Genomic DNA, 26,044 nt, shown 5'->3' on the forward strand with positions numbered 1-26,044 from the left:
AACCAGGTGGATTAAAATATATATATATATAATGCTTTATTACAAGACCATTTGACGAATTCTTACAAGAATGTGTTATTTATTTTGTATTTTGTCGGTGATGATGTCGCAGTGAATACACGTACACACCATCCTTGTCGACTTCGAGATCTTTCCAAAATATCTTCCAGAAATTTCCAATTTAACTCCGTACGACCCAAAAAAAAGGAAACTGAACAAAGACAATGAGCAGCAGCGATGATCATGCCGGAGAATCTCGCCATCGCCGTAACCCGATCCGGTGGCTACTCGGCTTTGGTTTCTTCGTACAAGGAATTAGAGGATTCCCATGGCTCGGAGCCAATTTCTTCCTCACAGAACAGCTCCGTGTAAATCCTTCAGTGCTTCAGCTTCTTCAAAACTCAGCCAATCTTCCAATGGTCGCTAAACCAATCTACGGCGTTGTTTCAGACTCTGTCTACTTCTTTGGCCAACATCGAATCCCTTACATCGCTATTGGAGGTATCAGACCTATTCTTGATATTCTCTACATTGTTCCTTGTTTTCTCGAAATTGAGAAAATTTGTTTCTATGAAAATGGTTTATTCTTGTGGCTGTGGAATTGTGTGAATCAGAGTTGATTGAGAGATGATTTGTAAACTAATTAAGTCTTGTTCGTCTTAATCTTTGATTATCGTCTTGTGAAATTGTGAGTTAGTGCTTCTTATGGCAATGGAATTATGTGATTCTGAGTTTTTCTTACTACTTTATTTAGTCGTCTCATAGTGGATTTGATATTTTATGTTTCTTGGATCAATGAATTCTCGTTTAGTGTTAATCTTTGGTGTTTTTTTGAGTATTATTTAGAAAGATTCTTCTAACTTTTAGATTTTTTTTTTTGTTGCAGCCTTGTTACAAGCAATCTCATGGCTAGCAATAGCTTTCTTGTCAAGATCCAATGTATCAATCTTAGCTTTGTCGATATATCTTCTTCTTAGTAATCTCGGTGCTTCTTTAGTAGAAGTAGCGAATGATGCTATTGTTGCTGAGGCCGGAAAGCAAAAAACCTCAGAGACGCAATCCGGTGAGCTACCTTCGTTTGTTTGGATGGCTTCTTCTCTTGGTGGAATCTTGGGAAACCTTTTAGGTGGTATTGCTATTAAGACGTTTTCTGCTCAGTCAACGTTCCTCGTTTTTGGGATTTTGGCTCTTCTTCAGTTCTTGGTAACTATAAACATCCGAGAAAAGTCTCTTAATCTTCCGGAAAATCCATCACCAGCTGGTATTAGAAAACATCTCTCTGACCTTTCGCACGTGTTGAGGAAGCCCGAGATTTCTTTTTCCATAGCCTGGATCGCGTTATCAACCGCTGTAGTTCCTGTTCTGACTGGGACAATGTTCTTTTACCAAACAAAGTTTCTGAAAATCGATGCATCACTTCTAGGGATCTCCAAGGTGTTTGGTCAAATTGCAATGCTTTTATGGGGTTTTGCATACAATCGTTGGCTAAAATCTGTACAGCCGAGGAAATTGATGACAGCTATTCAGGTAACAATAGCTGTCTTTGTGATATCCGATCTCTTATTTGTGAGAGGCGTTTACCGGGATTTGGGAGTGTCAGACTCTGTATACGTACTCTTCTTTTCTGGATTCTTGGAAACTCTCTTTTACTTCAAGATTCTGCCGTTCACCGTCTTGATGGCCCGTCTCTGTCCTCCTGGATGTGAAGGGTCTCTCATGGCATTTGTCATGTCAGCCATTGCACTTGCATTCATAGTTAGCGGATATCTTGGAATCATTCTCGCATCATTTGTCGGTGTAACAGTGGATGATTTCTCGGGGTTTACTCGTGGACTCGCTATAGAAGCGTTCTGCGTTGGGATTCCGCTGATCTTAACTTCGTGGATATATGATGAAGCGGAAACAAAGGAGAAAAGTAAAAAGATAGAATGAGTTCATTCGGGTTAAAGTGTACTTTGTATATCTTTGTGACATTCTTGTGGTTTTAAGGTTTCGTAGTCTCTCATTGTCTCATGGCCGAACTGTCGACTGTATGGCTTTTTCTTTGATTTTGCTTCACATCGGCTAAAATCTTTCCATGGTAGAAAGTATGCTTTGTATATCTCTCATACTTTGTTTGGTGTAATTAGTGATTACTTGTTTATGTTCATTTCATACATTTCTTAACTGTTTTTTTTTTTTTTTTGCCGTCTAATAAACTTTATTGAAATCAAAAGGATAGTTCAACAAACCAAAGACAACAGAGCATGTAACCACAAACCAAAACAGAGCATCCCAAAAACAGAGTATTAAAATTATGAAAGATGCTCTAATAAATTCATCTTCTCTTTTCCTCTTCGATACGGGAATGGAGCCACAGCGGTCCACCTCGAGCTAAATAGGATCGTGTGCGACCCTCCCTTATGACACTCACGGCAATATCTCTGGCGACCGAATTCGCTTTGGTAGATGAAACTTTAAACACTATATGACCAAAGGAGGAGATTAACCTGTGTACCTTGTCCAGATAAGAATGATACCTTGGCCAGTTGGATGGATCAATAATGGCTTCAATAGCAGCACTGCAGTCTGACCACATTTCAATGTTATCCAAATGTAAATCTAAAAGACTCCTTAAAACCCAAAGCATCCCTCGTAATTCCGCTGCAATACGATTTGAAGCAGGAAGAAACATTTCTCTCGCATGAAAGACTGCATCTCCCTGATGATTTCTAACTATCCATGCTCCACCACACATATGTGAATCATTTAACCAAGACATATGGAGGTTACACTTAAGAAAATCAATCGGGGGTTTGACCCAATGACCTTCTCTTCGAAAGACCGGGACATTACTCATAGAAGTTTGCGGTTGTAACTCCTTAATCTTGTTCCACTCTTCCGCTTCTTCTATTGCGTGACTAACCAGAGCATTCAACTCACCCTGTTTCCCAGCATATAAAATTTCATTTCGGTGCTTCCAAATTCCCCACAAGATCCATGGAATCGCCATTCTAATCCTGAGAGACACACTCTCCTGTTTCATAACTTTTAACAAGAATGATATATTGTCATGGATAGAATCTGTGAAACCATGAGGAGGAAAAATGATGTTGACGATCTCCCAGACTTCACGAGCCGGCCAACAATTGAATAAAACATGACTGATTGATTCAATAGCGTCCTGACACATAGCACATTGAGGATCAGAGTTCATGCCATGGGCTTGTAGACACACCGATACAGCTAGTGCACCGGACAAAGCTCGCCATAAGAACATTTTGATTTTAGGAATAGTTTTGACCTCCCAAATCTTCGCTTTGAGTGCACGAGACTCTTGTTCATGATCAGAAATTAGAGCAGGCACATGTTTCAAGTGAGATATCAACCAGTTACCACTCTTCACCGTGTAGCAACCAGACCGATTATAAGACCATACGTAACTGTCCGATGAAGCTAAATTAGGAGGATACGACATTATTCTGACAACATCCGGTGGAAAGAACAGCTCCGATAATAAATGATGGTTCCAAGAGCCTTGGGGGGTTATAAGGTTTGAAACGCGTAAGTCTAAATCGAAAAGAGACTGTTTATTGAAGGGACGTCGCGGAGTATTATCAAAAATCCATTTGTCTATCCATACTCTCGTTGTTTGACCATTACCTATGTTCTTGATGAGACCTTTTGCAAGCAAATCACGACCGTGAATAATGCTACGCCAAGCATAAGACGGTCTGGCACCGATAGCAGCATCCATAAAATCATTCCGGTGATAATATCTTGCTTTATAAACTCGAGCCAATAAGGAATTTGGCTTTGTAAGAAGTCGCCAAGCCTGTTTTGCAAGTAAAGCTTGATTAAAATCACCAACATCTCGAAAGCCTAAACCACCTTCTTTCCTTGTTTTACACATCTTCTCCCAAGAGACCCAATGCATCTTCTTCTTTTCTTCACATGAATTCCACCAGAAGCTTGTCATTGCACTTGTAATTTGTTGACATTGATATTTTGTAAGTCTAAAGCAAGACATGGCGTACACTGGTAAAGCCATAGCAACTGATTTAAGGAGGACTTCCTTTCCTCCCAAAGATAAAGTCTTTGCATACCATCCAGTCAACCGGGTTTTAAGCTTTTTAGTAATGTAAGCCAGCAAATCACACTTAGAACCGCTAAAACACTCCGGAAGACCAAGATACATACCATCGCCACCCTCTTTAAAAATTCCAGCAAATGTCTCATAATCGGCTCCATCTTGTGACCAAAGATAATCGATGATTTTTGAAGATTAATCTCCTGTCCGGAAGCATCACCATAAAGTTTCAAACAATGAAGAATTTCAGCTCCTTCTTTGAAATTAGCCCGGCATAGAAAAAGACTATCGTCAGCAAATAGTCTTAGCGTTAGTCAAATTTAACTAAGTGCTAAGTTTTATCAATGTTGGATCTAATTCCCCCAAATCAAATTCAGCCAAAACTATTAATCTACGGATTTTTATATTTCTTTTTTTACTACACTTGTTTTATAGTGTTCAAGTAATAAAAAAATAGGTTAGTTAAAACCTTATATTTATATTTATAACTTTTTTATAACTTTAGTATACCTTTTGTAGATTTAACCTTGCCCATGACATATGACAAACATAATACACAAATTCTTTGTTAAGGTCGACTAATTTTAAGATTAAGTCAGTCAAATCAATGCAAAATTGAAGATTTACTTAGTCAACAATTAAATTAAAGATTTTTTTTTTTTCACTGAAAGATTATATATAATCAAAGAGTTTTACACATAAGCCGGCAAGAAACATAATTCTTCAAGAGACAAAGAGCCGGCGAGTTTAACTAAAACCCCTAGAAACAAGAGCCGACGAGTTTAACTAAAACCCCCAGAAACAAGAGCCGGCGAGTTTAACTAAAACCCCCAGAGACAAGAGCCGGCGAGTTTGACTAAAACCCCCAGAAACAGAGCCCCACAAAAGGGAAAACAAACAGAGGATTTAAAACAAAATCCAGCATACAGGAAAGCAACTGAAGATTCCATAGAAGCAACACTGAAACCTCTTGCACACAAATGACCGATAAGCATTTCCATAGAACCAGATGATGCCAAAGAAGAGCTACAAACAGGAGCCTTGAGCAGAACCCATCATTAGATTGCCTCCAAAACTGAAAGCCCGAGAAGGGAACAAAAGCAAGCCCACACAGCCATAACTATGGCAGAAACGAAACAGGTGCAGCAAGGAGAAGAGAAAACAGAACCAATCAAAACACCAACACCAAGGAACCAGAGGAAACGAACACGCAAAGGGTCCAAGGAAAACCTTGAAATCCGAATGGGGAAAACACCAAAGAGGAACCCTACTCCTTAACACGGACCTTCGTCGACCTAGACAGAAGCCATGATCTACAGACCAAAGACTAGTAACGCCACGCAAAGAAAAGGAGTAGAGAACGAACCCACCACATCGTCTTGAAACTAAACCCAAGTCACAAAAACTCAGGAAGAGATAGTAGATGCCTTTGTAGAGAGATACCTTCCGAAAGATGAACCCACAAAGCGAAACCTTAGCCAAACGACAACCTTCAGAAACTCTAGACGGAGTAAAAGAAAGGTAGAACCAGGAAACAAAATTGCAACCCAACAACATAGAGTAAAGCTAAAATCCTCAAAAGACCACACTATTCTAACCACATATCAAACTCAACCCCAAACTAAGCACATAAAACCTTAAAACAAAACCTGGACAAAACAAAGACCAAACGGCAGAAGCTGCTGCAACTCTTCAGAAGAAACAAACAACAATAATCTTCCAATGGCAAAAAGGCGAAACTCGGAGGAGAGAAAAAGGAGATCTGAGAATCGATTAAAAACTGAAGGCCATTGAAGTCGGATGGACCGTAACTCTTACCACACAGCAAACAGATCCAATCATTTCAGATCCGTCGGGACACGCTCTGCTCTCCACGCGCCGACACGAGCCTTCAAACCACGCTACCACAAACTTCCAACCCACACTGCCACAGATCTCACACCAAAAGGAAAGAAGAAACTATCCAGGCAAAACAAAAAGGAAGACACTACTCAAAGCTAAACAGACCCTTCACGGCAAAGACGGCAAGCCGCCGGTCACCGGAAGGGTTTCACAAATTCACCCTTTTTTCTCTCTCGAAAGCTTTTTTTTTTTTTTTCCCACTCCCACTTTGGTAAAAAAAAAAAAAAAAAGACTAGTCGAGGTGTTCTAAAATTTATTCCAAAAAGGCAAAAACCATTGGTTCAGTTTAAGGCTAAAGTCTTTAGAGCAACTTTAATGGAGGTTTCTTAGGGCATATGCAAATGTGCATCTTTGAAGTTTGATCTTAAGAGAGAAAAAATATTAAAATATGGTAAGAGCTTTAATTAAGATCTTTTGTAAAGTAAGTGATTATTGGTAGAACATGTTTAGATCATAGGAATTGATTTGAAATTGAAATAATGTAAGATCATTAATTTACAATTTTAAAAACTTTAAGAAATAACTTTTAAATTGCAAACTTAAAAAACTTATACTAAAATAGATTTGAAAATAAGAAGAAACACAAAATATAATATCAAATTTTTATGAAACAAAAAAGAACATTAAATATATAAATAAATAAAAACAAACAAACAAACATATTATTTAATTAAACCCTAGCATAGATTTCGGATCGAAGGATAAATGAAATGTTTTTTTCCTTTGCAAAAATTCGTAGTCAATGATGAAGCGCCACGTCACGCTAAAACTGGGCCAAGAACAGTTCTACAACAAGAACAGATCTACAACAGATCTACAACTATTCACAATATTTTCTATTTTTAAAAGCCTAAGAACACCCTAAGTGTTCTCCCTTTAAATATGGTCTTACAAGATACCTTAACATTAAAATATTTTTAAAAAATTGAAAAAGAGGAGAGAGAACAAGAGACATACCTTATATAAGGAATGTTTCTAAACATTTTAGAAACATTTTGTACATTTGTCTTTTTTTTAGTGGTCTATTTATTTTTATATTAAAATATTAATATTTAAAATATAAGAAACTCAAAACTTATTTCTAACCATTGTGGTTGCTCTTATCCCCTAAGAGAGATCTTCAGCTTATAAATAAATATTATAAAGAAAAAATCACAACATTCAGTAACATACGCAATCGATGATGTCACAGAAACCCGTGATGGCTGTTGTTTAGTAACGTAAAGCTAAAATAAGCTAAAATAAAAAAAGAAATTTTCACGTTTAACATGAAAAAAAGATTTGATCTCACCCTTTGGCAAAGTGAGATTCAATTCTCATGTTTTGACAGTTATTCCATTTTATGACGAAAATGCCCCTGACGAAAAACCAAATGGCACAGTTACGTTACGGTTTAGTTTCATATCGCGGTTTAGTTACTTTTTGTTTTGAATAAAAAAAAAAAAAAAATTCAAGAAAACGAAGAAGAACATTCATCATCTTCGTTCGACATCTCCGAGAGATTCGAGAGAGAAGTAGAAATCAGTTCGGAATTCATTCATCCATCTTCGTTTTCGACATCTCCGTTCGAATTGTCTGCTACTTGATTTGAGGCATTGCATTGAACTCAAAAAACCGGTGAAGAGAAAGTTCCAGTTTTTCCGGCGAAGGCGACCTGAGAAACATCTGGCGAGATACCAACCTTCGAGATGGCTGGGAATAAACCAAACGACGTAGTCTCTAGGAAGAAGCATACGCAGGAAGGCCCCGAGAAGGACAAGGTGGAACTCAGAGTATCCCCGAGGAGGAAACTCCCTCCGAGAAATCCGCCGGAGGAATTGGGTAAGTTCCGATATTATTCCGTTTGTAGTTTCTTTGGGTGTATCGGAATCTTAAAGCTTGTTTGATTAAAGGGATAGAAGTTGCCGGATTTTGCTATATCTGTAGTTTGAAAATTTGAGAAGTTGAATTGGAAATCTCTGTTTCCGCCAAAATTCAGATGTTGAGTATATAATGATGATAATTACTGTGTACGTACACGAATTCATACATCCGTACTTAATTGTATATCACTTGTAATTGCAGGCAGTACAAGCGTGGCTCCGACTGAAGATCTTATAGTTGAAGAGTTACCACCTAGACTCTTTGCCCTAGACCGGTACCCTGTCAAGACGAAGATGAACGCGTACTCCAAACCGGAGTACCTTTCTGACATAGCACAAGTTCTTAAGGGAAAAGAGGAGATGAAGTTTCTTCTCGAGTCTCCATTTGGGGACCTTTTTAGGATACCTGCTAACAAGTCTTCTTTCTCAGGTAAACTTGTTCTTGGACTAATATGTCGTCAGTTAGTGACGAGTAAAGTGAATGAGATGTGGATGGTCTTCGGCGGTCATCCAATAAAATTCGGATTAAGAGAATTTAGTCTGGTAACTGGTCTAGAATGTGGGACATATCCCAACAAGAAAGACGTGACGGATGTGCTAAAGGTTAAAGCTGGTAGTCAAAGTGTCTGGAAAACTCTGTTTGAGGAGAAGTTTGGGGAGAAGCCGAATCCAACAGTGCATGATTTGGTGGTCTGGCTGAAGGAGGAGGAAACCATGGATGGGTGGAAGCAGCTGGCCTTATCTCTTATAATCTTGGTAGATGGTGTGATAGGGTGCCATAATAACCCCATAAGGCCTTCTGAGTTCACTGTTGAGATGACGAAGGACGTGCAATTCTTCTGCAAATACCCTTGGGGAAGGGTGTCTTTTACCCGTACTTTGGAGAGGATAGCAAAATTCCAAACCCCTTCAGATGCTCAAAAACTGATAAGGTGTGTAAAGGATGGGTCTTATGCACTACATGGATTCCCATTAGCACTCCAGCTGTTTGCGTTCGAAACAATCCCATCCCTTGCTAAGCTAGTACCTGATGATGAACCTAACAGGACATTTACTCAGAGGTCTATCCATCATCTTGCCTCACTGCGGGCAATCAGGACATCCAGCATCTTGGAGTGTGAGGCTGCTGAAGAGGTATGTACAATTGTTTATGTACGTACATTATTTAAAAAGTAAGTGTACATTCTCTAAGTGGTTAACAAACTTATTGGTGTAGGTTGAGGTAACCTATCTTGTGAAACCAAAGGACAATATTTGTCCTCCATCCCTGTCATGGGATGATGAAGTTGAGGATCCAAGAGTTGCTTACATTGAGCGACTGTTGTTAGCTGGTCATGAGTGGAAGGAGGAAGAATGGGTTGGAGGTAATGCTGCATTTCCAAAGCAGGAGCGCCCACCACAACTTGGAGAGATACGTGAGTGTAAATGTTGTTTTTATACTTTCTGATTATTGTCCCTTGAAGACCAATCAATGATTAAACTGGTCTATCGTAGGTGTGAAGAAGAGGAAAAGAAATGTACCAGCCCCGAATGCACCTGCTTTGAAAAAACAGAAATCTGTTGTGGAAGAAGAAAATGAGGACACTGCTGAGGATTGTTCTGAAGATCCCCAGTTTGAGAAGTTTGTAGTTGAACTTAGGAGGTGTTTCAAGAGGCAGGAAGCACAAAATAAATAAATGCAAGAAGAGTTGAAGAAATTTGTCCGTAAGGAGATTCGTGCTGCCTTAGATCCAAAGGTCAAAAAGACAGAACCAACCAAAACTTCCCATGCTTCACAGGGCCCAAATAAATCGGTGGTTAAGGCACCGATGAGTGTGATGAAGGCATCTAAAAAGATGTCTACAAAGAAAGTCTTCAAGTCTGGAACAAGAAAGTCTTCAAGGCTGAAGAATATAATGACATCAGTTGCTGAGATTACTCAGCTTTCTGATGGTAACTCTTCCTCTGAGGAAGATGACCAGGTATGGCATGTACGTACATTTATATATAGTATTTTAAATGTACGTACATGAAGATTAATAACTGTAACTTGTCTGCTATGGTACAGGATGAAGCCAACAATGAAGGTGGTTTTTCTGTAAATGATGGAGGAGATTTTTCGAACAGAGACGAAGGTATGGTTGACACTGGAGTAGCTAACATTTCAGTTGGTGGACCTACACCTTCCCATCAGGTATGTCGTGTACAAATATTTTTTTCAATTATTTCCAGTTGTGTACGTACACATAGGCTTCATAAGTGTATGGTATACTATGTTTCAGGATGAAGGAGCACGTGATGGTGGTGAGTCTGTCCTTGTTGGTACACAGTCAGGGACCGAGGAAAAAGCTAGTGCTGACACAGAGATGGAAGAAATTCCATCTCCTGTACCTTCAACCTCTGTACAGGTATGTCTTGTGCTAATAGTCACATACTGTTTTCCATAAGTGTACCATTATCAATTATTTTCAGTTCTCCACGTACATATAGCTTAAAAAGTGTATGGTATACTATGTTTTAGGATAAAGGACCAATTGATGGTGGTGAGCCTGTCGTAGTTGGTACACAGCGAGGGACAGATGAAAAACCAACTGCTGACACAGAGATGGTAGAAAATCCATCATGTTTACCTGCAACATCTGGACAGGTATATGGTCTGCTAATAGTCAAATGTAGTTTTCCATATGTGTACTCACATAAAGCTTAAGACGTGTATGGTATATTTGTTTCAGGGAGAAGAACATGGTGCCGGTCTTGAGAGTGAAGCAAATGTTGGGGAGCAACCAGAAATTTCTGAGGATAATGATAGAGATACATCTTCTCAGGCTGAACACACCGAGGAACCCGGTGTAAGTGTACGTACATTTGTCTTTCTTATTTCCCGTGTACGTATAAGTAATGATTGTTTCAGACATCACAAAATAGAGTATATAGCCGATGAAGTTGATAACTACTGCCACAGGTTGATGCGGGAGATGTACCCAATGTAGTTGCAGAGAGTAAAGTGGATGACTCAGTACTTGAGGACACCCTAAGGGATCCCCCTTCACCATTTGCAGTAGTTAAGAATGTAAGCTAACTATATTTTTAAATAAAATAGTGTAGGCTTGTTTAAATTTATAATCTTCTATTATGAAGGTGTTACAGGAGTTGGCAACGAAAGCCTCCATGGATGTGGATGCAGCTAATGTAAAGGAGGTAAAAATCTCGTGTTTGGTTTAAAATTATACATAGTTATTAACATACGTACATAGGATTGTATGCGTACATTTAAATAATTCTGCACGTTAATTTGAAAAGGGAGTGTTGGAGCAGCAGGGGATTGTCGACGGGGTGGAAGAACAAGAGGATTCAAACCCAGGGTTAGATGAAGCAGACACGACAGTTGGTACACTAGAAAATATTGTGAGTATCTTCCCAGTAAATATTATCATTACATTTTGAAATTGTTTAATCATGCTGTTTACAATAATACTTCTTTACAGGATGAACCAAACAACGATGCTGCAGTCAAAGCAATAGCAGTTAAAATTCCTACGCCGGTTGTACCCAAAAAAGTGAAGAAGCAAATAATTGTTGAGATGGATGAAGCCCTTCCGGAAGGTTTTAAGGAAACAACAGTCCTCGTGGAGGATGTTCCTGGACGAGCTGAAGATTCAGAGGTGGTTATAGCGGCTGGAAATGTCCCTTACAACCCCTTGGAGAAGGTTGATGCTTCCAAATTAGAGCTCTTAACCAATGTCCTCCACGGTCCGAATGTGTAAGTATCGTGCATTATCAAAATTATCCCTTAATTGATACATTGGTTTTCTATAACAACCAGTCATACTATAATATTGGATATACAGGAAGCACACTCTTTTCGGGTATCGCAAAGTGGACAACGAGTTTTTCTCCATGCTTATAGCACAAGGACAGTGGGTGGATAATATGGTAAGTTGAAATAGTACATTTGTGTACATTTTTTAAATATGCCTGAATTGTACGTACACTGACTGCCTATGCTATTATCATTTCAGGTCTTGGAAATGCTCGCAATCTTGATGTGGCACAAGAACGGTCAACAAATGATAGCAAACCGATGCGTTGTTTTGGACTCCTTCCTGCTTTATAAGCTTACTAAGCGTGCTGTCAGCTTCAGGAATTGTATAAATAAGCTTGGGTTCAAATGGGGCGACCGGCTATACGACATGGCCAATGGAATACACATACACCGTGAACCTAGTCTTAGGTGGTTCAAGGATGTCGACGTGGTATATGCTCCGATGAACTGGAAAGGTGATCATTGGGTTGGGTTGGCAATCCACCTCAGAGCCCGGAATATAGTTGTCTATGACGCTCTCATAGAACACACGCGGGAGTCTGTTGCATGGTCAAAGATGCAGCCTGTCTGCGAGATGATGCCGTACCTAGTGAGAGCGATGTGCGCGGATGTATTGCCTGAGAAGTACTCAGTTGAACCTTTTGCCTATGAGAGAAATGTTATGGTCGCTCAAAACCCAAGTACAGGAGATTGCGGGCCTTACGCAATGAAGTTCTTGGAGTTGCTGGCGTTTGGTAACCCAATGTCAGACTTGGTGAATATTCAAGAAGCAGATATGGCCACCTACCGTCAGGTGTACGCAACAGAAATCTACGAGCACGGCAAGCGCGAGTGTGGTAATCGGCGTTTATTGTAATCATCCCTGGATGTTGAATTATTTTTATTTCCTAGTACTTATTTCCTTATTTCAACAACCTAATTAGAACAACGTAATTAATTATGGAGATCCTCAAAATATTTATGTAATCGTTATAACTATCTTCTCTAAACAATCTGCACATCGTACACTTATTCAAAAACCAACATGTGTACGTACATCTTATATAACGTACGTCTTTTACACAAAGTCGATTTTTCTCATAATAAGATATCTATTTCTTTACTTACATTGATTTGACAACCCTCCCTCACTGCATCATCACTTACGTAAGATTGCATTAACTACAACCATAACTTAACCAACTAACTTCATTGTTCTTTATTTAAGAGTAGGAATTGCATTGTTTTGAAACACCAAATTCCAAGAAATGTCTACACCAAATCTACCTGAAGATTTGCTAGCCAAGATAGCCAAAAAAATGGCTGACAAATGTTGGTGGTACCTCGGACCTCTGTTAAGATCAGGGCGTGGTGGAAGAAACATTGTCTACAGGCCGGATGTCTTGAAAGATGCTAATATTTATAGCATGTGCAGTGATCCCGATGACTTCCATGCGGCAGGCCATGATCCGAATGACATCAACGCTGAAGGTCGATATAGACCCTTTTTCAAAAGGTGTCTAGAGGCTGGTAACCCGATTGCTATTTACCATGAAGGACTGCGTCTAGTTACCCATGAGTCTGACATTAAGGGCGCCATTGTACTTTTACAGCGGAATGTACCAAGGCACGCCGATGCAACCCTGGCCTGCGCTATTCTGTGCATATGCGACGGGAATGCTCACATGGGTGGTGTGTACCTACGCCTGTTCGCAAACAACCATTACGCTTTGGAATCAGAAGAAACACGTGACATGTGTGAGGAACTCCTAGAAGAAATAAAAAATTATGGAATTAGGTTAAACAACACATACGGCGCAACCTTTTCGTACCCTGAGGAACGTGGTATTCAAACGCCTCCTTGCGCGATGCTGTGTTACATCAGATCTGGACCCTTCAAGAATGTGTGCAACGTATGTTACCTCTAGTGGTGTGCGAGAAGAATTAGTCAAATTCTCTAGGGATTTCTTACGTAATATTATCTGAATTTCTAAGTTTTTATGTTATAATATGTGGCCTTTGCAATTGTACTTTGCTTATCAGTAATGAATATCTTTTTATCTACATCCTTGCTTGTTTCTCATATACTACTCAATCTTATGAATGGTTACAAATAATTGTAATATTTTATATTAAATTGAGAAACAAGTTTCTTAATGTTAGATAATGGTGCCTTGTCTACACAGGCTAACGAATTATCAGTAAATACATACTGACCTGATTTAGCCATTGATAATGACCTCTATCTTTTCAAAAAAAAAAAAAGAAACGCAAATTAATGTACATATATACGTACACATCCCTGTAATTAATGTACACTGTCTTTTGTCAGATAAAACAAAATTGCAAAAGAAAGAGATTTGGTTTTTAATGCGTTTCCCCCAGATTTAGCCATATACATGAACTCAATCTTTTCCCCTAATTCGGCGACAGACATCAACTCAAACTTTTAGTCAGAGAACGTTATAATGGTAGACATACGTACACGGGTATACGTTACTGTGTACACGTATTTTAGTTGGTTTGAAACTAGAAATATGAGAAGCGACTTTCGAGATGGTAGTAAATGATGATGCAATGCTGATTGATTTTACCTGTAATAACCCATATCTACAAGTTTTGGAGTGGTTATTTAATGCATACTGTCAAGCTCTATTCATAGAATGACCTCTATCTTTTCGCATAAATCTCCTTACTTTACGTACACGGTTTGCAATTAATGTACACTTGCATTTGTCAGATAAGAGGAACTTTAAAATAATGACACTTTATTAATGCGTTCCCCCCCAAATGTAGCCATATACATGAACTCAATATTTAGGCCCTATATAAACGATATCACACACACTAATTTATTTGCTCACATTATTCTAAAACCTCCTTCTTTCATCAACTGCAAGATTATTTCTAAACCTCCTTTGTTAACAACATGGCTTTCCCCGCAACCCCTCCAACCGAGATGTACCTTGCAATACAATTGCCAAACCCGATTTCCGTCCTCATCAACTACATGCCCGTATCCCAGACTCCCATCGAGACCCTCCGCCACTTGGTCGAAGCAAGTGACGTAAACGCAATAGTGATGGACGACTTCATCACATGGCCTCACTTCGTGCAGCCGGAGTCTCCCTTCAGGGCCTACTTCAGTCTCTTGCTGGAAAGGGGTGCGATCCCGGCTATATACCTCGAAGGTGTCCGCCAGGCAAGGAGCTTCCTAACGGTGGCCCACGGCATTACACTACTCAACTCCGTCGCTCCATCTAACCCTCTCGCCTGCTTCGCGACCGGCTTATTCCTAACTTGTACTGGCAACCATGTCGACTTTCTTCCAGTCAGCGATATGTTCTGGGTGATGACACCCACATTAACGGCAGCTCACGCAGTGGGGGAGATGGTGATGTATCACATAAGCCAGCTTCACACCGAAGGTCCTCGGCTCTGGCAACGTTCATGGATGTATGTGCACACACCGGCATGTGTTGGCCTTTGCACGTACAGTTCCGGCTGCAGAGGGTGTTTCTTTTACTGGTACGCGAGGGAGATGTGTGTCTTCTATTAGATATGACTTTGATAATGACGGATGAGGCATACAATTTTCCGGCTCATGTGTATGCTTCGGGCTCTACTTTTTAGTTTATTGCTTCCGCATCTAATATATAGTTTGTCTTTCTTGAATGTATGTCCTTCTTCGGGCACTTAATTATGAATGAATGAAGTTTTTGTTGTTTGAGGACAACAATTATGATATATGTATGTTTTCGTGTACGAACACGGGTTTCGTACAATTTGCTGATTGAAGAACCAAAAAGCTAGTAAAACGTACACTGGCAAATTAATTGTAATTGTAGACACTGTACGTATAAAATGTACGTACAATTACCCAATAGTTTATTATACAAATTCAAGTAATTAGAAAACGACAACAAGTTTATGTAGTTTTACAATACTTAATATAAATCTTGTCTTTAATAATAAGAAGACTGGGGAAAACAAATCCCCCTATCTAAAAAACGACCTGCTTGATCTCTTCCACTTCCGGTGTGTCCGGATCGGCAAAGACCTTTGACACAGGACCATGACTCACAACCTTAGGATTAGCTCTGTCGGTTAAACGCCAGAAGACGAGTGCGACAACAACATTGCGCTGACCTAGACTCCGAAAGAAGGTTTGGAATTCCAACGCCTGTTCATTGTGTGCTTCGCATTCCAAAACTTCGTTGCTACATTAGATTAAAAGAAGAATCAAGTCAGCGTTTAGATTAAAAAGTGTAAGTGAATCAAATGTGAAAAGAACATTTACTATCTATCTTTGATCTTAAAAGGAAGCTTGAGACCGTAGAAGTCTCCGGTCAAGTGGCCAACCTCCAACAACGCTCCAATGACATCTACATCAAGGGCCAAAAAATAGAAATAAACTTCTAATTTCAAAAATGTGTAAATAAAACGTAACTTAAAAAACATCTCACCGACTAAAACTTTCTTATCAACTGTTTTCTCCAAAATGTAGTCGAATTGAGTGAAATCGTAAAACGATATTGGGTCCCTTCGTAAGGCGTTAGTAACGACGGTCCGATCCATAAACCATATGCCGTAGTCATGAGATGTTGCTCTCACTGGGTCAGCGACGTTACGGACCAAGAAAGTGGTCACAATTTTCCACTCATTTTCTTTGATTCGGTCTATGTAAAAAGGAGCAAGGCGACGATCAATGGTGGCCTCGATACGGGAACGGGATCCCTACAGAATATGATATATAACAGATTTATATAGAATTGAACCTAACGTATGATAAAAAAACACAAACACGGCACAGGGAAACTACCGAATTATCTGCCAAGATAAGGCCGAGTTCGAAGATGTTGGGCGCAACAAACTTCTTAAACACTCTCACGACAAATACACAAATTGTCCACCCAGTGATCTGAGGACACAATTCGGAGATGGTGTGATATCCGTCCATCACACGGTTAGCAAGAACAATCGAAAGACTTTGTGTTTGATTGATGTAACTGCCGAATGTGAAAGGGTTTTCGTTTGAAGGAACGTGGATAAAATTAAGGAGGAGATGTGGCTTAAATAAGGAAATTCCGTAACGGACGCGGTGGGTAGTGCGAAAGTGTTCCAACGGTTGAGATACAAATGTGTGTAACCGTTTGTAACCGTTTATTGCATGAAGATTATACGTACACAGACACAACAAACACGTACACTAACAAAAACGTACACTCAGAAAACGTACATAGTTATACGATGGCAAACATTAAACGTACGTACACCGTCACAACACTTTGGTACACACTGTCCACACATAAACGTACACTGTCTTCGCGGAGACATAAAGCTTATGAGGAGAACTAAATAGGATTTTTGCAAGTCTTCTTGTTATGACCTGCTTGTCTACATCGTGTGCACTGATTCGGAATAAGTCTTTCTGTCTCTTTTTCTGAAATGACAACAACAATAAGTTAATAATCAACGTATCTTATACTCAAAACATAATGTTTGAAAAATCTGTACACGTTTGAATGATAGCACTTACCCGGTTTTCACCTCTAGATGGAATCCTTTTGGTTGTTGGTCTTCCTGGTGGTCGTCTACAGTATGGAGGAATTAGTATCAAATCCGATATATGTTGTGGGATGACAACATCCTTCGGATCCGCGATAGGTAGAATCGGTTCTTGAAAAGAATCGGAAAACGTTTGAAGGTCATACCACCATCCTACAACAACCTTCGGATCTATTCCAAACTCGATTGCAGCTGCTAGACCGTGTTCACATGGGATTCTCAACTTTGTGTACCTAAGACACGTACACGTACACTCGTCCAGAACGACATGAAAATGCTCACCTGACTTGCTTGTAACTTGATAACTCCACGGTCCAGACATCTTCACCGCGAATTTCCCTGACGCAGGCAAATCTTGGAGAAAACGCTCATCAACCTCAGGCGTCACTAAAGACTTACACCTAGCCACTTTTTGCCTCCTCGCTGCGAACCATCGCATTAGGACCTCTCGAATGAACTCTATCATGTACACAATCGGATATGATTTGGCTCTTGTTAAGACATTATTCATAGACTCCGAATTGTTGCTAGACATGATATTGTAGCGTTCCCCTTTACAGTAAGCTCTTGTCCAATGCTCAAATCCAATTTCCTCTAAGTAATTTGCGCATGCAGCACTCTTAGCCCTTAACTGTTCGAAGTATTTTTCAAAATCTCTCACTCTGTAAGCTTTAGCAGCGCTGAAGAATAATCCAGATACACCATACTTACCATAATGGGTGGAGATATTTCGCTCAAGGTGTACTGCACATGCACCATGATGAGCTTTCGGATAAACCACACTGAGGCCTTTATATATTGAAGAATGTCTGTCCGATACAATCATTAAATCTTCACTATCTGGAACAATGTCAGCTAATTTATCAAAGAACCACACCCATGAAGCGTCAGTCTCACCATCCACAACACCAAACGCTATTGGAAATATTTGGAAGTTCCCGTCTTGGGCACATGCAATGAGGAGACATCCCTTGTAACGTCCTACTAGCTGCGTTCCATCTACGACAATTACCTTCCTCATATACTTCAGACCTTTTATAGAAGCCCCGAGAGATACAAAAACATACTTAAAGCGCTGCGTACCATCAGCTTCAGGTGTAGAGTGTAGGTGAGTTATCGTACCCGGATTAGCTAATTTAAGAAGATACAAATAGGTAGGCAAAAACCTGTAACTTTTTATATCATCCCCCCTTAGATTTTCCACTGCAACCTCTTTAGCTCTCCAAGCGGTAGAATATGAAATCCGAACATTGAGATCAATTAGGAGCAACTGTGGTAAATCGACAGCTCTCGGACCCCCTTGCGTAGAACTGTATCTGCTCTTCACTACCTCTCCGAGAAGCTTATAACTAGCATGTTTATTATAATTCTTACGAGTGTCGATGTCACACGTATGGGTGGTATCATACGATGTGATTTTGAAACATTCTGAATTCTTGACAACTTGAGCTGTCAAATGCCATGGACAAGTATCATCAACGCAGACCATCTCCAATCTTGTAGGACATGACCTACGTTGCTTGTAGCAAAAGCATTGTTTGATTGCGAGATAAGACATTGTTTGTTGTATGACTTTTCTGTTCTTAAAAACACTCCCGACATACAAAGTCTCACCTGTCGTACTCAGTTCGACTTGTGTCTCATCATCTCGTAAATTGGCTAAATCATCGAATACCGGAGCAGCATCATTATCGAGAATCTCCAACTCGCCACCATGTAATGTAGAAAAGTCATTATACACTTTGTAAGCCTCAGCTGCGGTAACTAACCGATTATCATTCAGTGTCCCACTTGCGGAAGCTCCAATACCACGGTCGATAGTGACTTCGTATATACCATTAATATTGGTATCCGTGTTACCTTCGCAGCCTGTATCTTGTACACACTCTGTAGTGTACGTACATTGGTACAAACCATGTTGACACGTACGTCTTGGAGTCACCGTTGGTGTACGGTCACCCGAATGAGAAATGTTATCTCCGCCAGGTGCAGTAACTAGCCGATTATCATTCAGTGTCCCACTTGGGGAATCTCCAATACCACGGTCGATAACATCATCCCCAGAGACATCGTCTATACCATTAATATTGGTATCGGTGTTACCTTCGCAGCCTGTATCTTGTACACATTCTGTTGTGTACGTACATTGGTACAAACCATGTTGACACGTACGTCTTGGAGTCACCGTTGGTGTACGGTCAACCGAGTTATCTCCCCCACGTACACGATGACTTGTGTACGTACACTCTGCCAATAGACGACTGAATTCCCCTGGATGTTGAACCGTTTGTTGAGTGAGAATGACGTCCTCCTCAACATTCCCTATTCCATATTCTTCAATAATTAAATCGTTCCACTTGTTGTAATCGTAATCTTCGCCACTGCCTTCACTACCGTCTATAGTAGGATCGAGGGTACTTCCCCCCATAGATCCATCATCACCCTGATAATCATCATACCCAGCACCATCTTCGTTGTCCTCCTCCTCTTCTTCATCCTCATCTGTTTTATCGTCTTCAACGTCGTCTTGCTCATCTACGGCCTCATTATTTCCATCTACATTTGAAGCCGCTACGATGGGATTTGGTGTCGTTGCACTCCCACACACACGGTAACTCTCACCATCGGTCCTAGGGACAGTATTCCCGAGTGCCTTGACGGTTGTAATGAAAGAGACAAACAAGGTGACACTAGGATCCCCACCACGAATCAAAAAGAATGTATCCAGGCTCATTTGATTGTCAATGTATACAGGAGGGCGTTTACTTTCTATCATCACTGACATCTTTCCCGGCATCCAGTAACTAATTATTGGATTGCATTCGGTGCACTTCAAACTGAAAACCTCACATAATGTACGTACAAATGCCGTGTACGTCATGTTTTGCCTAACATGTACACAACGACCAAACCAGCCTTCCCATGGTTCAAATTTCCATTCTTCTTCTTTGCATTTCCACTCACCCACCATAGTAAATACGGGAATATCCATTACCAACCTGCATCATAAATTCAGCAGAACCCCATTAAATGCAAATGAAAGCATGATTATATCTACAAAAAACAAAAAGAATTCCCAACTACACACTTATAAACATAAATCTATCCTCATTTAGCAATTTCAACTAAAAAAAGTGGAAATAAAAATATTCTGGGTTTTTATATAAAAACAATGTTGATCTTAGCACACAATCAAGACCCTAGTGTGTTAAAACAAAAAACTTCTTAACCAATTTCATTACTTACACGTTCAATGCTTGTCTTGGCTCCAAACTTTGTAAATCAAGAAGATCAAACCGATGCAGAATCACATTCGTTCAGAAAAATTTGTTTGTTTGATGGATCATGTTTGTCTCTTACAACTATTCACACATATAAACTAATATTAGAAAAAGTAATGATGACTTTTGCATTAATTGTGACATGAGTCATGTCTAAACTTTTTGGGCATTAAATACTGATGTCTCCTTGTGTTTTAATGTTATTAATCCCAACTTGTCACTGTACTCCCGCACAAATCAATTAAGAACGAAATATATTGCTTAACCGGAACAGTGTACGTAACTGAACCACTTAACTGAACCGTACAGTGAACAGTACATCGGTCCGTTGGTAGGGGTAAAATGGTCAGATTTTGGCTAAATTGTCAAAACTTGAAAGCCCATTCTCACTTTGCCAAAACATGAAATTAAAACTTGGTCAACTGCCCTTCCATGCAATTTGCCCAAATAAAAACTTATGACTTTACTTTTTATTGATAAAAAAAAACTTATGACCTTACTTTACTTACGACAATACCGTCTCTATCCTTAGTCTTTGCAATATCTCCGACTCGTGAATACCACAAACACCGCACAAAATTTTCTACCTGATTTTTCCAAAATTTGAAATATATTTTATTCCAGAAAATTTGACCATATTAGAAAAATAATTTATGCTTGAATGGCACGCTTTAAATTTTTCTTTTTACGGTACATAGCTTCACAATGTTACCAAAAGAGTTTGGCCACACGTCTAGATATAAGTACCAATAGAAAGTAAAGTAAAAAGACGCAGAATAGAACCAAAGAATGGAGATATGGTTATTCATCTTGGCCTCTCTCTCCGTATCTCTCCTTCTCCATCTCCTCCTCCGCCGCCGTAACTCCTCCTCCCCTCCGCTACCTCCTGACCCCAACTTCTTACCTTTCCTCGGAACCCTCCAGTGGCTCCGGGAAGGCTTAGGTGGCCTCGAATCTTATCTCCGCTCCGTCCACCACCGTCTAGGACCCATCGTTACCCTCCGCATCACTTCACGCCCCGCCATATTTGTTGCCGACCGTTCCCTTACTCACGAGGCTCTCGTCCTGAACGGCGCCGTCTATGCAGACCGTCCACCACCAGCTGTAGTCAGCAAGATAGTTGACAAACACAACATCAGCTCAGGGTCATACGGAGCAACGTGGCGGCTTCTCCGTCGAAACATCACCTCTGAGATTCTTCACCCCTCGCGTGTGCGATCTTACTCCAACGCCCGTCACTGGGTTCTTGAGATCCTCTTTGACCGGTTCCGTAACCACGGAAGTGAAGAACCGATCGTCCTCATCCACCATCTCCACTATGCAATGTTTGCGCTTCTTGTCCTCATGTGTTTCGGAGACAAGCTCGATGAGAAGCAAATCAAACAAGTGGAATTCATTCAGAGACTACAGCTCCTAAGCTTGTCCAGATTTAACATCTTCAACATTTGGCCTAAGTTCACCAAATTGATTCTACGAAAGAGATGGCAAGAATTTCTCCAGATTCGGAGACAGCAGCGGGACGTTTTGCTTCCGCTGATTCGTGCCCGGATGAAGATCGTGGAAGAGAGGCAGAGATCGGAGGAAGAAGACAACAAAGACTATGTGCAATCATATGTTGATACTCTTCTCGATCTAGAGCTTCCAGAAGAGAAGAGGAAGCTCAACGAGGACGACATCATGAACTTGTGCTCAGAGTTTCTCACTGCCGGGACTGACACAACGGCCACCGCGCTGCAATGGATCATGGCCAACCTCGTGAAATATCCAGAAATACAGGAGAGACTACACGAGGATATCAGAAGCGTAGTGGGGGAAGAAGCAAAGGAGGTGGAGGAAGAAGATGTGGAGAACATGCCGTATCTAAAGGCTGTGGTGTTGGAGGGACTACGGCGACACCCTCCCGGACACTTTTTGCTCCCGCATAGTGTCACGGAGGATACTGTATTGGGAGGGTACAAGGTACCGAAGAATGGGACGATCAACTTCATGGTTGCAGAAATAGGGAGGGATCCAGCGGAGTGGGAAGAACCAATGGCGTTTAAGCCAGAGAGGTTTATGGGAGAAGACGAAGCGGTGGACCTAACGGGAAGCAGAGGGATAAAGATGATGCCGTTTGGAGCAGGAAGGAGGATATGTCCGGGTATAGGGCTAGCTCTGTTGCATCTCGAGTACTATGTCGCCAATATGGTCAGCGAGTTCCAATGGAAAGAGGTCGAAGGTTACGAAGTTGACTTGACGGAGAAGCTTGAGTTTACCGTCGTCATGAAGCATCCGCTTAAGGCTTTTGCTGTTCCTAGGAGAAGTCAGGACTAGTCGTCCTCTGTTTCTTTTCTTCGGGTTAATATTCAAAATGTGTGAACTCTGTTTGGTGGAGACAACTATGGAACTAGATTTTTAGTATAGTATGTTGGAATAAATCATGCTGACCGTTTGTATTCAAGTTTATGTTGGCCACCTTAAAGTAAAACTAAAAAAAAAAAGTAAAACAGATATTTCTATTCTAAAATGCAACTTGCTAATGATGTTACGTGCTCTAGCCATAAAATCACATATTTGGTTTAATCTATATAGTAATAACCTAAGCTCCATGGAATCGGAAGCGGGTACGCGGAAGCGGAAGCGTTTGGAAGCGTAGAAGCGAGTTTTTAAAAATATTTAGGAATCGGGTACGTGTTGGAAGCGTATACATATATGTATTAATATATATATATCATAAAATACCAAACATAAAATCATTTAGAATAAATTAGATTATAATCATGATAATAATCATATAAGAATAAATTAGTTAAAAACGAAATTTCAAAACCTAAAAAAATAGGCGTTAAAGCAAAGAAGAAATTCTTTGAGTTTTTATAAACTTAGCATTATATATATATATATATATATATATATATATATATGTCAAATTTAATTGTATAGTGAATAATTCAAAATTTCATAGCTGAAATTATTCATAATAAAATATAGATAAAGAGATACGTAAATACCAACATCTAAACTCAACTAAAATTTGTAATTATTTTTAAATTCTTAGCATTTATTAAAAAAAATTTAGAAACATATATACACCAAAATTGAATTGTAGACCAAATTAGAGATACACTGTATATTCCCATCATTATGTAGATCGTAGAGTATGGCATATACAGTATCTCATTATTAAATATCGATTAAACACTATATTTTTAAAAATTAAAAGCCATGTGTAAATTTAGAAAACCTAATTGATCTTCTTCTTCGTTACTTTCCCTTGCACCGCCGTACAGTAGAGTTGCCTCTATGTTTTTCAGATTCAACCTCAAAACGCATAGATTTCCATGGAATATACTCAGATCTAAACTATCTACACAGATTCATGTGAAAAAAATTCAGACGCTTCCAGTTCAACTATTTGTGTGCTCCCAAACCTGAACCGTACGCTTCTCCTACGCTTCCAAATCCTGTTTTCTGGGAACCGCGATTCCGTTGCGCTTCCGAGCGATTTCGGGCGCTTTCGATTCCGTTTCCGGTTCCGAAGCGGGAATCGGAGCTCCGGTGAAGCTTCCGTGCAACGTAGGTAATAACAATCCTATGATTCGAACGAATGCATAATTTTTCGTTTAGTACTTTTTATAATTTACAAAAATATGTTTTAAAAAAATGCTTTTAGTATATCATAACTAGGATTCAGACCTCCACGATGTTGCGGGGGAAAATATTTCAAAAATCTTTAAAGAGAAACATACCAAACGAAAAATTGAATTGAGATAACTTAAAAAAAAAACAAAAATTTAACAAAAAATCAAGATATATTTTACAAAAAAATATGATAAAGAGACGAAACCCTCATAAGCAATTATTAAGATTTATATTATTATTGAAAAATATTATGGTGAAACGATGCAATCATAAACAAAAAAATATTAAACAAAGAGTTATAATGAGTAGACGTACTTTTTCAATTTTTTAAACAATTCTAAACATAATTATATAAATATATATTCAACAAAACATTATGATAAAATACGCAATACTTTAAATTGTGTTATGTTAAAGAGAGACAATCCTCGGAAAAAATTAACTAAATAAACACAATTGATAGTTATTTAAAAAATATATATATATATAACAAAATATATACATATGAATGCTAGATAGCAAAAAAATACAAATTTATATGAAAAAGTATCAAACAAAAAATAATAATAAATATATACAACTTTCTAAAAAATATATATATATATTGAATTAAAAAGACATGAAAGTTTAAATAGAAAAACTGTTCGTAAAAGACATAATTATTGGAACTAAAAATTTGTGATGAGAAAACACGAATAAAACATAGTGACATAATACAAGTCCAAATGAACAGATTTAACTTTAATTAATGCTCTCAAAAATCTTTTATAAAGGAAAAATGTTGCAAATGTTCATCAAATATTCCTAAAATTGTAATAATTTATCAAATAAACTAAATGTTGATTAGAAAAAAAAATTATTATGATTACTCAAAATATTTTGGCTTAGAAAATTGTTGGCATCTTCATTAAAATTTTATATTTAAGGTTGATTAAAGTTTCTATATTCTTATAATCATTCCAAAAAATTTTAGTTCGATCAAGAATTAGAGGAATTTCTCTAAATTTCAAATGATGTATGTTTAGAAATAGTTTGAAGAGTAAAGAATTTTGAGTGGTTTTGCAGATCAAATTATTTGGATTCATCATGAAACAAATAATTTGAGTAAAATAACAATAATTTTTGACAAATATTTCTATTTCTAAAGAGGACCAAATATATAGAGTTTAAAAGTCATGAATATTTAATAAATACTATATTGGAACGAAAAATTATGACAAATAAATGATGCAATATAATGAAGAGACATAACTTTAAATGAATAGATGCAACTATAAAGATACAACCGTAAAATAAAAGGTTTATTTGATGAACCGTTGTAACTTTTGAATAGATGCAACTTTCTAAAAACAAACCATAAAGTTTATATTATATAATTGAAAATTGAACAGATGCAACTTAAGAAAAAAACAACCATAAATTATATTTTATAGTTATTAAAAGATAAACCGTTGCAACTTTTGAACAAATGCAACTTTTGAACAAATGTAACTTTCTAAAAAAAAGAAAACCATAAAATTTATATTGTATAGTTAAAAATTGATCATATGCAATTTTTCACAACCGTAAAATGAAAAAGTTTATTTGACGAACCGTATCAACCTTTGAACATATGCAACTTTCTAAAAAAAAACCATAAATTTATATTTCATAGCTAAAAATTGAATAGATGCAGCTTTGTTTTAAAAAAACACAACCATAAATTGTATTTTATAGTTATTAAAAAAGACACTTAACTAAAAGTTGCGACGAAAAGACACAACTGTTCAAAAAATTTATAGTTAAAAACTGAATACAAGCAAATTTTATGAAAACACAACCACAAATTATATTTTGTAGCTATTAAGAAAATTAACGAAAAGTTGCGACGAAAAGACACAACTGTTCAGATTTTTTATAGTTAAAAACTGAACAGATACAATTTTTTTTTAAAATACAATCATAAATTATATTTTATAGT

General features: G+C 38.6%; 4 protein-coding genes and 1 long non-coding RNA gene across 6 annotated transcripts; all 5 read left to right on the forward strand.

Annotated features, from left to right (window-relative positions):
* Window positions 1-112: 112 nt before the first annotated feature.
* Window positions 113-2,149, forward strand: LOC9322844 (probable folate-biopterin transporter 7). Its single transcript, XM_021035260.1, has 2 exons — window positions 113-501; window positions 887-2,149. Exons 1-2 carry the CDS (start codon window positions 225-227, stop codon window positions 1,930-1,932), a joined length of 1,323 nt encoding a protein of 440 aa, XP_020890919.1. The 5' UTR covers window positions 113-224; the 3' UTR covers window positions 1,933-2,149.
* Window positions 2,150-9,529: 7,380 nt separating this feature from the next.
* Window positions 9,530-10,832, forward strand: LOC110230945. Of its 2 annotated transcripts, XR_002334000.1 has the most exons (5): window positions 9,530-9,794; window positions 9,881-10,006; window positions 10,095-10,220; window positions 10,334-10,667; window positions 10,775-10,832. XR_002334000.1 is itself a non-coding variant. In XM_021035302.1 (4 exons), exons 1-4 carry the CDS (start codon window positions 9,642-9,644, stop codon window positions 10,517-10,519), a joined length of 591 nt encoding a protein of 196 aa, XP_020890961.1. In that variant the 5' UTR covers window positions 9,530-9,641; the 3' UTR covers window positions 10,520-10,764. The 2 variants fall into 2 exon arrangements, 1 of the variants encoding a protein (XP_020890961.1); XM_021035302.1 differs by lacking the exon at window positions 10,775-10,832 and having other exon boundaries at window positions 10,334-10,764.
* Window positions 10,827-11,258, forward strand: LOC110230958. Its single transcript, XR_002334051.1, has 3 exons — window positions 10,827-10,882; window positions 10,951-11,010; window positions 11,113-11,258. It is a non-coding gene; the product is annotated as an uncharacterized LOC110230958 (long non-coding RNA).
* Window positions 11,259-11,333: 75 nt separating this feature from the next.
* On the forward strand, window positions 11,334-12,658 carry LOC110230944. Its single transcript, XM_021035298.1, has 2 exons — window positions 11,334-11,745; window positions 11,832-12,658. Exons 1-2 carry the CDS (start codon window positions 11,710-11,712, stop codon window positions 12,489-12,491), a joined length of 696 nt encoding a protein of 231 aa, XP_020890957.1. The 5' UTR covers window positions 11,334-11,709; the 3' UTR covers window positions 12,492-12,658.
* An 8,453-nt stretch (window positions 12,659-21,111) lies between these two features.
* Window positions 21,112-22,969, forward strand: LOC9322845 (cytochrome P450 89A2). The gene has a single exon (XM_002886733.2). It carries the CDS (start codon window positions 21,253-21,255, stop codon window positions 22,774-22,776), a length of 1,524 nt encoding a protein of 507 aa, XP_002886779.1. The 5' UTR covers window positions 21,112-21,252; the 3' UTR covers window positions 22,777-22,969.
* Window positions 22,970-26,044: the final 3,075 nt, after the last annotated feature.

This window comes from Arabidopsis lyrata (genome assembly GCF_000004255.2).
Source record: "Arabidopsis lyrata subsp. lyrata unplaced genomic scaffold ARALYscaffold_2, whole genome shotgun sequence".
In the NCBI taxonomy this organism is placed as follows: domain Eukaryota; kingdom Viridiplantae; phylum Streptophyta; class Magnoliopsida; order Brassicales; family Brassicaceae; genus Arabidopsis; species Arabidopsis lyrata.

Bases quoted from the DNA above. Each gene is read 5' to 3' on its own strand.
- LOC9322845 (XM_002886733.2), top strand. From the start codon at position 21,253: ATGGAGATATGGTTATTCATCTTGGCCTCTCTCTCCGTATCTCTCCTT.
- LOC110230944 (XM_021035298.1), top strand. From the start codon at position 11,710: ATGCTTATAGCACAAGGACAGTGGGTGGATAATATG. The intron at 11,746-11,831 runs GTAAGTTGAAAT...TTATCATTTCAG, and splicing joins GACAGTGGGTGGATAATATG to GTCTTGGAAATGCTCGCAAT.
- LOC110230945 (XM_021035302.1), top strand. From the start codon at position 9,642: ATGAGTGTGATGAAGGCATCTAAAAAGATGTCTACAAAGAAAGTCTTC. The intron at 9,795-9,880 runs GTATGGCATGTA...GCTATGGTACAG, and splicing joins CCTCTGAGGAAGATGACCAG to GATGAAGCCAACAATGAAGG. The intron at 10,007-10,094 runs GTATGTCGTGTA...ACTATGTTTCAG, and splicing joins GACCTACACCTTCCCATCAG to GATGAAGGAGCACGTGATGG.
- LOC9322844 (XM_021035260.1), top strand. From the start codon at position 225: ATGAGCAGCAGCGATGATCATGCCGGAGAATCTCGCCATCGCCGTAAC. The intron at 502-886 runs GTATCAGACCTA...TTTTTGTTGCAG, and splicing joins CCCTTACATCGCTATTGGAG to CCTTGTTACAAGCAATCTCA.